General features: G+C 34.1%; 1 protein-coding gene across 4 annotated transcripts in view; it reads right to left on the bottom strand.

Moving 5' to 3' along the window:
- Nucleotides 1–6,959: 6,959 nt before the first annotated feature.
- IPMK (inositol polyphosphate multikinase) overlaps nucleotides 6,960–12,295 on the bottom strand; it is a 79,106-nt gene continuing 73,770 nt past the window's right edge. For all 4 annotated transcript variants that reach the window (XM_054503683.2, XM_054503680.2, XM_063669963.1 and 1 more), the window contains exon 6: nucleotides 6,960–12,144. In XM_054503683.2, coding sequence (XP_054359658.1) covers nucleotides 11,522–12,144 — 623 coding nt within the window. In that variant the 3' untranslated portion in view covers nucleotides 6,960–11,521. The remainder of the gene's footprint in view (nucleotides 12,145–12,295) is intronic.

The raw sequence follows: 12,295 nt of genomic DNA, 5'->3' as shown, positions 1-12,295 counted from the left end.
GCCAGTCTACTTCTAGGTATTTATCCAAGAAAAAGCAAAGCATATGTTCATACAAAGATTTGTACGCAAAAGTTTGTAGTAGCCTTATTATGATAATAGTCAAACACCAGAAATAATCTAAATTTCTATCAACAGGTCAACAGACAAGAAAATTGTGCTGTCTCTCTCTCCATATATATATCTATGAATACTATTTGGTAATTAAAAAGAAATGAACTATTGATACATGAAACTATGAGAATAATTTTAAAACAATTATTCTGAGAGCAAGAAGCCATACTAAGTAAATCAATAAACAAAAAGTATAGAAATAACAAAAATTCAAATCATTGTATGTACTTGAAAGCAGATCAGTATTTGCCTGGGAATGGAGAGAGGAAGGACGGATGATGAGGAGGGCCTACAAGCAGGATTACCAATGGGCAAAAGGAAATTTTTACAATTGATTGATATGTTCATTTTCCTGATGGTTTTAAGGGTATATGCATATATCAAAATTATCAGATTGTATATTTTATTTATGTGCAATTTATTATGTATTATATAATAAAGCTGTTAAAAAACAAATTGATCATATTTGCTTGTGTCTACTTCTGAACTTTCTTTTCTGTTCCATTTATCTATGTATCTATCTCTCAATACCACAGTGTCTTTGTTTTTTTAGCTTTAGAGTGAATCTTGGAATGTGGTAGTGTGAATTCTACAACTTCATTTTTTTTTTTTTTTTTTTAGATGGAGTCTCCCTCTGTCACCCAGGCTGCAGTGCAGTGCCGCGATCTCAGCTCACTACAACCTCTGCCTCCTGGCTTCAAGCAATTTTCCTGCCTCAGCCTCGTGAGTAGCTGAGACCACAGGCATGCACCACTACGCCCGGCTAATTTTTGTATTTTTAGTAAAGACAGGGTTTCACCATGTTGGCCAGGATGGTCTTGAACTCCTGACCTCAGTTGATCTGCCCTCCTTGGCCTCCCAAAGTGCTGAGATTACACGTGTAAGCCACCACACCCGGCCATACAACTTCATTCTTTTTCAAAATAGTTTTGGCTGTTTTATTCCCTTTGCCTTTCCATACATATTTTAGAGTATAGATTTTTTTAAAGGGAAAAATATTCTGCTAGGATTTAAATCAGGATTGTTTCAAATCTATAGATCATTTTGGTAATAATTGACATCTTAAAAACTGAGTCTTTCAATCCATAACTATGCCATATCTTTAGTTTATTTAGGTCTTCCTTGATTTTTTATCAGTGTTTTGTGTATTGATTTTTAAAAATCATATGTGTGAATAGATTATATTACCTATAAGTTTCAGTTCAGGATAGCAAATATGGTTTTATAAAGTAGTCATTATTGAAACCTATTAAGTCTAATAGGTTTGAGAACCTGACCTAAAGAAGTATTACATAAAAGAGAAGACTGATTTTCAGATTACACCAACACTCAAGGGTTGGTGAAAAGAGAATGATTCAGTGAAAGGTGCTGAGAAGATAAGAGGTGGGAGAAAAATATGGAGAATGAAAGTCAATAAGGCCAAACGAAGAAAGAGAACATTTATAAAGGAGAGTACATTCAACTATCTCCAATGCTACATCATGTAAAATGAGGAGAATTGAACTTCACATTTAATAATATAGAAGTTGTTCTTGTCAAGAACTATTTCAATTTATGGGAGTGTCAGGGCTGGGGTGGTAAGAAAGCCTGATTGGAGTGAGTTAACAGAGAAAAAAAGGAGAATTGGAAATAAGTTGAGGCATTTTGATGAAAAGGGATCAAAGAAATAGGGTGGTAGGTGTAGGAGCAAAGGAAAAGTCAGTAATAGATGCTTAAGGGGGGAATATCATAGGTGTGGAAAACCTTACATGTATACTAACGGGAATGCCACAGTAGAGAGAGAAACATTCCAGTTGCAGGAAAAAGGAGTGAGCATCGCAGTAGTAATGTTTTGCTGTTGTTTTTGAGACAGGGTCTCATTCAGTTGCCCAGGCTGAAGTGCAGTGGCACCATTGCAACTCACTGCATCCTCCACCTCGTGGGCTCAAGTGATCCTCCCCCCTCAGCCTTCTGAGTAGCTGGGACTACCAGCACATACTACCACAGATGGCTTTTTGTTTGTTTGTTGCTGTTTTAGAGGCAGGATCCCACTATGTTGCCCAGGCTGGTCTCGAACTCCTGGGCTCAAGAGATCCTCCCTCCTTGACCTCCCAAAGTGCTAGGATTACAGGCATGAGCCACTACACCTGGCCCAGTGATGTTTTTTAATATGTGTGAGAGTATCGGATCTAAGGGCAACAGGAGAAGAGAACTTCACATAGAAAATGGCAGTCATCCACTATAACAGCAAAGAAGAAAAAAAATATGGATCTAGAAGGAGGTGGATATGTAGGTTTGAAGGTGAGATGATGTGCTAACATTTTGATTACTACCATTTTCTTAGTGAAAAAGTAAAAACATGGACTAAGGGAGGCTGAGGGAGGAGGCATGGTGAAACAGCCCTCTGAAAGAATGGTGGGGTAATTGGCTTTGAAGGTGTAGTAAGATTGCCTTGACAGTAGTGAAGGCAATCTTCAAACCACTTGGAGTTTGAAGTAATACATTTCAAGAGACACCATGAAGATGGCTGTGTTTTTCTCCAACCATTTTCATCTAGCTCTTTTTATTAAAATAATTTCAACTTTTATTGTAGATTCAGGCCGTACTTTTGCAGGTTTGTTACCTGGGTATATTATATTGTGTGATGCTGAGGTTTAGGGTATGACTGATTCCATCACTCAGGTACTAAGCACAGTACCCAACAGTTCTTCATCCGTTGACCCACCCCACCCCCAGTAGTTCCCAGTGTCTGTTGTTGCCATCTTTATGTCCATCAGTATCTGTTGTTTAGATCCCCCTTTTAAGTGAGAACATGCCAACTCTTTTCATCTCTAAGGTACAGGTACTGAGTTGGTAGAAAATAAAGAAAACCAGGGTTTGAGTTTTCCAGGGAAATACAATGAAAGGAATAGGGCTAGAAAGTCTGTGGCATTGTGTATGGGGGTGACTATAATGAAGGACTTTTGAATCCAAGTTGTATAAGGCTTAAAGTAAGAACAGGAAGATGATGGACAATGCAAAGGTTAGAATCAACGCACTGGATCCTTGTGGGTGAAAATAGTAGAAAGAGGAAGTTGAAAGTATAGGAGGAGATAGAGTAGGACATTAATCAGTAATGTCTAGGGTGCCCATGAGAATGAGTGGCTGAAGTTGGAGTAGGAAATAAAATCACTGGAAGTGAGGAGGTCAGGGACTGAGAGGTCAAGGTATCAGAAAAATCACCTATGTGTACAAAAAATCATCAAGAATAACTTCAGAAACTGGAATGTGGAGTATGAATGTGAGCCAGGTACTGTGTCTGACATCATTGGAGGGGCTACGGATAGATGACTGAAATAAGGAGGGACAGCAGGTACTTGAGAGGAATTTGCCTTGTTTTGTTAAAGGAAGGAGCAGGAATAATGATGATTCTGAAAGTGGCTACAGAACATCTACCACCTCCTGGCCTGACCTTATTTAAATATAGTGAAAAAATAGCCACTGTTTACCTTAAATATCTCCTTCTGAAAATATAAGGAATTGTGAAATATCTTTTGGAAGGATTATTATAAACAGTTTGAGAACACTGTAATACTTGAAGAAATACACTTCAGTTATTTGCAGATTTGTTATGTGGAAGCTTCTAATATGTTATCTGCTATTTATGGCTTCATCTCAAATGGATAATATCATATTTCAAAAACTCAGATCCTTGAGCACTTCTGTGAAAGCAAGGTCTCTACAAAAGCTATATGGAAAAAGTAAAAATTAGCCTGGAAAAGCTACATAGCACATATTTGTGTAGTAACTGAGCACAGGTCTGATTAATCCTCCTACTTAAGATTAGGCAAATTTACTTACATCTAGAAACTAGAAATTAGGGATAAACACACTGACATGTTTGGATAAGGCCAGAGTGCTAGATGTTGCCATTTTTCAAAGAAGATTTACTAATTTTATTATCCCCAAGAAATATATTCAAAACCAATTATTACATATGCAAATGTACATATCATTACCAATAATAACAGGGTAAAATCTTAATAGTATCCCCTCTGGGGAAAAAATGAATGGGAAGTTCATGGGAAAGGGACATTATAAATAGGCATTCCTCCTAAGACTTTTCACCCTCTTTGGTACATTATAAAGAAAAAAAATAGCAGGGAGAAAATGACAATGAATTAATATGAAATTCTGATTTAGGATGATGAAAATCCAGCTAAATGGAAATAAAACAGCATATTCAAGTTCATCTAAAAGCTGAACTAAAACTACTAGATCTGTGAAAAGAGTTTCAACATTAGCTGGTGAAATGGTGTTTACAACACATAATAGAAGTTACGCATTCTTTTGCATAATTTCTGTCATAGAAGTGAACAGTTTGTTTACACTTGAAATAAAATCAGTTGACATTGCTCACCAAGGAAGCTCATGAATAAGAATAAGATTGCTTAGGATACGAAACCACTCTCCAAACTATAACATCATAATTTAAAGTGGAAGATGGCAATACTCTAGGACTGCCCAGCAGGCTCTACCTAGAAGAGGTAACGGATGAAAGAAAAAAAAAGAAACAAGAAAAGAGATTTTAAAACTCGCATATGCTGCTTGTCCTGCTGCCTCTGTTCTGATCCACAGAATTAAATATCCACATTGTCTAACTTGTTCTGACATTGCTGCCCCATAAAGCCATGGACTACGACAAGACAGACTTTCTTGGTGCCCTGTGTGAGTTAATCTGAGGTTGGAGCATGTGGTTGATTATACTGTGGCTTCCCTGTATCCACATCCTTCTTCAGTGTCCTCCCACTCTGACTCTGGATTCAGCAACAGTAGCAAACTTAAACAGAAACTTGAAACCTGTTTGCATGTTTTCAGCTTCTTCTCCTGGACTCCTAACTACAACTAAGAGAAATGCCTGGGCTAGCCTGCTGAAATATGAGACACATCGTCCTACCCGCACCCCCAGATGACCTGCCAGCTGATTCTAGAGATATAAGTCTAGCCAAGATCAGCAGAAATGCCCAGCCAACTTGCAGATCCATCCAAATAATAAAGGGGGTTAAGACTTACGCTGACACTTCGGGGTGTTATGCAGCAATAATTGCGGACAGAGTGGTCAGGCTAGTCCATGATTTAGATTATCCCCTCCACCTCTGACATAACTTGGGTGGGTCAGGGCCAACCACTGTGAATTGTGGAAACTGAGAGTTAAAACGGGTAAGAATTAAAAGTTATGGTATTACTGTTTCTTTATGAATTTATAAATATGAGAACGTTCTTTGAACTGGATTCAAGCCTCAAAAGCTATAAACTAGGTCTATTTACCTCAAGTCTATGATCTTTAAAGTGTATGAGGTGAAACTGGTTATTCCTCCGTGCACTATCTCCACACGATGCTTCCACACTCATCATTTTCCTTGAGCCCATTCCAAGGCACTTTAACAATTTATGTTAACTTTCATTAAATAATAATTTTAAAGACCTTCCTAGCTCCTCTTAGAAAGACTTGGTTTTCAACATTTCTTGGCATTTGAGCCAATTGTACCATGTCATTTATGCCCAAAGCACCTCTAGAATGTTGTCAGATGACAAGTACAACGTAATTAACAAGGATACGCAGATTATTTTCTTAGGCTGGCAAAGTAGTAATTATTCACACAGAAATAAAAAAAGGCCAATGGCACAAATAATAGAAAATAACAAGTCTATCATTACAGGACTCCCAAAACTTGTTGCAGGAGGCATGGTTTAATGTCCTTGACATTAACTTTCCAATGAATTTTTCTTCCAATTAAGAGTGGCCAGCGTTATCTTAAGGCATTTCTGGCTGTATTTTCTTCACATTCTAAGCCCATTTCCTTTTCTGTTGCCAGCACTCTCTCGGCTTTCCAACAGCTCTGGTTGGGCCTCTGTTCAAGTGGTAGTGCACACCCTACCTCCAAGGAACTTGTTGCAAATCTTGTTAGTCAAAAGTGTGGTCCATGGACCAGTATCAGAGTCCAGTCCAGTCTACTTAATCAGAATCTGCATTTGAACAAAATCCCCACGTGATTATTTTTACTTATTTTATAATTATTTTCACTTTTTATTCTTTCTCTTTAGCTTTTATTTAGTCTTTACACTTAGCTGTAACTTGGGGACTGCGGCAGTGGGGTTCCATGTTATTCTTTTTAGCAGTTAGGCAGCTTATCTTAGGAAGGAAGAAACTACTATATCGCATAGTATTGCTCCTCCCCATAGCATTCACAAAGAAACAGGCATTAAGGTGGAATTTAATACAACCTTCTTTAGCACTATGATGTTATAAATCACACTCTCTTCTTCCTCTTGCATGCTATTAGAATGACTTCTCTAATTCACAACCCTGATGGATATTAAGAAGTCAATCATAATTCCACTATTTTATCCCACACTGACATGTTTTCTTTCTCTTCCAGCCAGTATATATCTTGATAATAGGTACTGAATCCTTTTTAACTAATAATGAAAAGAATAACTTGGTCACTAATTCCTGAAATTTTGAATACATGCAAAAAAAAAAAAACTTACCTACTTAAGTTATTGCATTTTCATAGCCATATCAAATTGTTTCTCCTATGGCCCACTTCTCCTTCTAGGTTGATTCCAAAGATTTTAGTTTATGTGACAGAAAAAATAAATGTCCATGGAAAACGGTTTACATACTTCATCATTTCCAATGTGCACACTTAAAAAAAAAATCCTTTCCCCAATTTGTCTGAAAGTATGGATCTTTCTACTGATGCACTTTGTCATCTTTGACTTCTCAATGATTCCTACAGTTTCTGATACACAACATTCAAATATCTGTTGAATGAATGAGTTATTTTTAAACCACCATGTTAGCATGTTACAATTAATGAAAAAAGTTCCAATGCAAAACATTTTAATAGGTTGTCAAATATACAGTTATTAGAATTATGTAAATATCACTTATAAAAATTGGTATATCACATTAGATGATTCTATAAAATAAAAACACAAATCACACATTGACAATAACCCCTGCAGTCCAAGTATACCCCCACAATAGTACAAATTACAAACACATTAAAAAAAAAAACCCTAAAGACATTTATACATTTAAACCAAAGTAACTGTGACTAAATACATTCATTCATCAAGTACAATAAATTTAGCATTGCTGCTTATAGTCACTAATAACACAATTTTAGGTGCAATTTCACATGCTTTCATAAATCTTCCAGTACAGTTCCCATAGTAAAGTGTCTTTGTGCACGCCATTTTCATTTATATGCAGGTGCATCATACAGCATACTTAAAACTATTTCACTTTACAAACTGTTAATATACATTTAAGTGGACAGTAGGTAAAAAATTTAAACTTCGATGACAAAATCTAAAATTAAAGTCTTGAAATCCTATAGTGACTTGTTTACTTGCATAAATAATATTTTCACTTAGTACAGGCTATTAATATAAGTAATGAGAATCTAAATATTAACTCAAAAAAAGATAGAGGCTCCAAACTTTTCTAAGAAATTAATGCATTTTCAAAGTAATAATATAATCAATCTGTAAGTCAAAAGTAATTTCATATTCATTGTCAAATTTAAAATACCAGTGATGTTAAGACTGAGGCCTAAAACTGTTGTACTGAATTGTAAAATACAGTAAAGAAGATGCAGCTCATTTGCTTGGGAATATGTAATGGAATGTTTTTCACAGTAATGTTTATGTTAAACATTACTTTAAATGGATAGTCTAAATAAATGTACCTTTGCCAGCAAGGAAAGTGAAAAATTAAGGCTTTTTTATGCTATCTGTAACTAATACCCAAACTTAAATAGAGGTTACAATACTGTAAAATATTACTTCTAACTTCAACTATTGTTAGATGCTTCATTTCAACCCCACACTTATTATCTTATTTAGATGCCTATTTTTCTATATCTCTATTTTAATTAAGTCCCCAATCCCACCCCATCCAAAGAGAATGCTGAAAATGGTTAGGGCCTTATCTGTTTGGTTCACAGTTGTAATACTGGTGGCTAAAAATGCTTAACACATGGCATAAATCCAAGGAATATTTTTGAATGAACTAAGAAGCCTGGCCTCCAAAGGCAACCCTACTTGTTTTTCCAAAGCATTAACAGATAATTGTTACCTCTTTAGATAATCAGATTGACAATTATTAAAAATGAATCGATGTTTCCTAGGCTATGAAAACATCAAAAACATGTAATAGAAAGGGTAACTGAGGGTACAAACATATCAAATCAAGACTAAAGGCACTGGAGAAAGAAGGTAAGCATTGTAAACAATTTTTAAAGCAAAACAAGTTTTAAAGTATAAAATGCCAAACTACTAAGAGAAAATGTACTAAAATGATGACAATGCTTTACCATAGTGGACACAATTCCTGTAATTTCACAAACAGAATTCTTTCGTTGTTCTATCATTTTCTTTCATCCTACATCTTCTATAATATTCCAACCCCTAGAAACAAATGTATTTTCAGTTGTGTGAAACAAAAAATTGCAAATGAAGTATCTGTGGAAATTCCTTTTTCTTAAATGTTATAAATTTGATACATAGACTTGATAGACATAAGAACATCATCTTGGAAATCATAATACTAAATTATGTTCAATCAAAATACTGACAAAGTTTCTTCAGTTGAACAGTTTAGAGCCCCATAAGAGCAAATTGTAGTGTAAAGAGGAAAAGTAAGTACAATCTTTCCAGACACACAAATAATGAATACTGAGTTGAAATACCACAAGCTCCACATTAGAGCCAGTTAATACACACATTTTCATAACTGTTTCTTGAAAAACTATTTAGATAAAATATTTAGCATTTATCATTGGTTTTAATTTATTTGAATCTATGCAATGTCCATCCATATTAAAATATCAATTAATGTAAATACTTTATTATAAAACTATTATACAATTTAAACTTTTATTAGAGAAAGGTATTATTCACATCCACAATTTCTTAAAGTCCTTTTTAAATGAGTGTATTCCATAAGAAATACACTAAAATCATTACTTATGTTTCATAGGGGAAAAAAAACTATGAGAATCCTATTAACCCAAACTATATCCATATTATGCTTATTTCTTAAGCATTTACATGTTCAAATATACTTGGTGAATAGTGGTCATTCATCCCCACAGTGGTAAATTTCAGCATAATATTAAGTGACCGAAAGAGACTAAGATAGTCACATGTAGATTAGATAAACAGATACTTATTCTGTTATACCTAAGCCTACGTATAAAGCAACATAAAATGAGCACTGGATAACAATGATAACAAATGTAAACAAACAGAATTAAATGTTAATCCCTTCCCTGAAAAACAACAGATAAAAGGGCTTCTTGCTTTATTAAAAACAAAACATGATCTATTGTATCAAAAAGGTAAGACACTGATTTTACAAAATTATATTTCCAAATACAGATAAAAAAAATCTTGAACAGTTAAGATTTTATTGAGCTAAATGTGCAAAAAATCTGATAATACTTAAGTTTATTAAATTCATTGTACATAGGTTGATATCATCCCATACAAAAAAAGCCTCAGTATCTTGTTAAGATTCAAAATAGTGTTTAATTATCTGAGCTTAAGATTTATTGAACCACTATCCAAATAACAACAAAATCCATATTGTAAAAGAAAAAAGTAAAACTAAAAATTTTCTCATTATTATGACTTGAAATTCATTCCCATTAAAACATAAAACTATAGCCAATATCCATTCAAAAAGTGAAGAAAAATTGGAAGTCCCTATGATAAGTACACCAATTCTAAATAAAAAATTAAAATCAAATTTTGCTATTACAAAATGCACATGATCTTTTAAGTTATTCAGGTTTAATAGATTTACTAAGGATAGAGTTCATAGAGCATTTAGTTGGTACTTCTGTTTGGACTCAGGTATTTGCAAAGTGCCCTCAGAGAAGGCTGAGAAGGTAAAATAAACATAAAATTGTGATAATTTTCTCCACACCATAATAAAGGTGCTCGGATTTAAAAATTCAATTTGTAAATCCAGAAGAAAAAGAGAAGAAAGAATTTACAACCCCAAAATATTTTCCAGGAATATGACAAAACCGATAACTACCTAGAAATGTTATTAGTGAATGGAAGTGCAAGTAATGACAGCATTAACATCAAATGTATTTGAAGACTCAAAGTTTTAAATGTTTTAAATGACAAATAACTAGTTGATTTTTTTTTTTTTAAGGTGGTGGGTGTGAAACAAAGATAATACAAATCTAATTTTTCCAGGAACTGTAGCACTGCCCCTGTCCCCATGAAATTAAGTTACAATTTCACTGATCAACATAATATAAAACTGTTTTGAGTAAGAGTGAAATAGAAGCATGAATATAGATACGCACCAAACCCTATATTACGGACTAATTTACACACAGTATTTTTGATAACAACCTAATTAGATATTGTCTTTCATTGCTTACTATAATTCTGAGAAACTGTTTTTAACAACATACATTTATACTACCACTTAACTAAATGGGGACACATAAATACATAAATTTTTAAAGAAAAAAATTAAAGTTATTTAGAGGAGAAATAAAACTTCAATTATTTACTTTTCCGAAGCTGCATTTAGATACAAAGGTATATGGTTTATGATACTTTCACAATGTAATAAATTTATATTCCAATTTTCTCATGAATGAAAGATTGTAAAGGAAAATATTTTGTTCCTTGAAAATAACATCTCTCTTCCCCTAATCCCAGTAAGAACAATTAGTGTGCCCTTAATTTCAAGACTTTGTTGTTGTCATCCACGTCAATTGTCTTTTTCATGAAGTATAATATTTTGAGAGAGAGATGTAAAAATTAAAGAGAAAACCTGCTTTTGGAATGCAACAATTCTAAATCATTTCACTAAGAAGCACCCTTTGATATGCTGGTCTGAACTTTTAATATAAAACCTAAACAGTACTTATTTCTGAAGTAGAATTTTCTCCAGTTTTAGTAACTTCATACATAGCAATACTAAGGACATCAACCTGTGCTTTCGAGATTTTGGTAGGTGTTCTAATAATGTAATATTTTAGATATGGCTCATTGTCAAGGCTGGGTGGACAGAGATTTCATGAATTGGCTACAGAAAGCTAACTAAACTCTTAATGACTGAATAATGGTTTGCATTTTGCTTGAGCCAAAAAAGATGTTTAAGCCATGTACCACCACATTCCCTGCTTAACATTCCTAAGTTTCTTTATTCTTCATAGTTTTCTAATGAACAAATAATTAGTTTTCCTGAGTAAGATTATAAAAAAGTTAACCATTCTTCCAAAAGTATAAAGACAAATAAAACGTCGACTCACAATACAAATTTTTTACATAGCATTAAAGGTGCAGATATTGACTGCTCCTCTTCATTATGATTGGCCCACACCTTAAAAAGACTGCAACAGAGGATTCAATTGTCTAAAATACTTCGAAGTACAGAAATTAAATGCTTTAGCCCATAAACATATCCCTCGTCTATTGTGTTGCTAGGGAACACATGAGCAAAATCTATCATTCGCACTTCTACTTCAGCAACCTCTTGGCAACCAGTGGGAAGATGGTAGAAAACTTTTTCCAGTTGGGAAAGTACATTTCCATTTAAATGTTCCTGTGACATGCTTTTCCACCCATTGTCTTGCTCCAGATTTTCAACTTTCAATGAAGTCTGACTGTGATGCTTTTTTGTATACATTTTCCTGTGACGAGCATACATCTTGGACAAGCTTTTGCCCACTGAAGACTCTATTTTTCCATTAGCTGTGGAACTTAACACATGAAAGTTATTATTGTACTCTAGTACTTCTGTGTCTGACAGTTGTCCTTTGGATAAAAACTTTTCTGCCAAAGTTCTGTCATTCAATTTTGTAGTGGTTGGCTGAGATGAACCTTCATAAACGAAGAGTAATGAACTTGCGTAAAAATTAAGCTGCTTCTGGTTTTCAAACCACTGCAGAATTTTCTCAATCTTCTGAATACTGGCAGCAACAGCATCTTTTCTTAAGCAGTACCCATTATGAAAAAATCTGGAGACTCCTATAAAAAGAAAATATGAGCATTATAATCAAATTATGAAATAACTATTATTTGGGAAGTAAACTCATCACAGAATTCTCCAATATTTTCCCCATCATCCCTTAGAATTAAGTGAACAGTTAATCCTAGAATTCTAAGAATTCTAGTCAGA

Source organism: Pongo pygmaeus, chromosome 8, assembly GCF_028885625.2.
Source record: "Pongo pygmaeus isolate AG05252 chromosome 8, NHGRI_mPonPyg2-v2.0_pri, whole genome shotgun sequence".
Classification (NCBI taxonomy): domain Eukaryota; kingdom Metazoa; phylum Chordata; class Mammalia; order Primates; family Hominidae; genus Pongo; species Pongo pygmaeus.
This window is presented reverse-complemented; position numbering and strand designations above follow the sequence as displayed.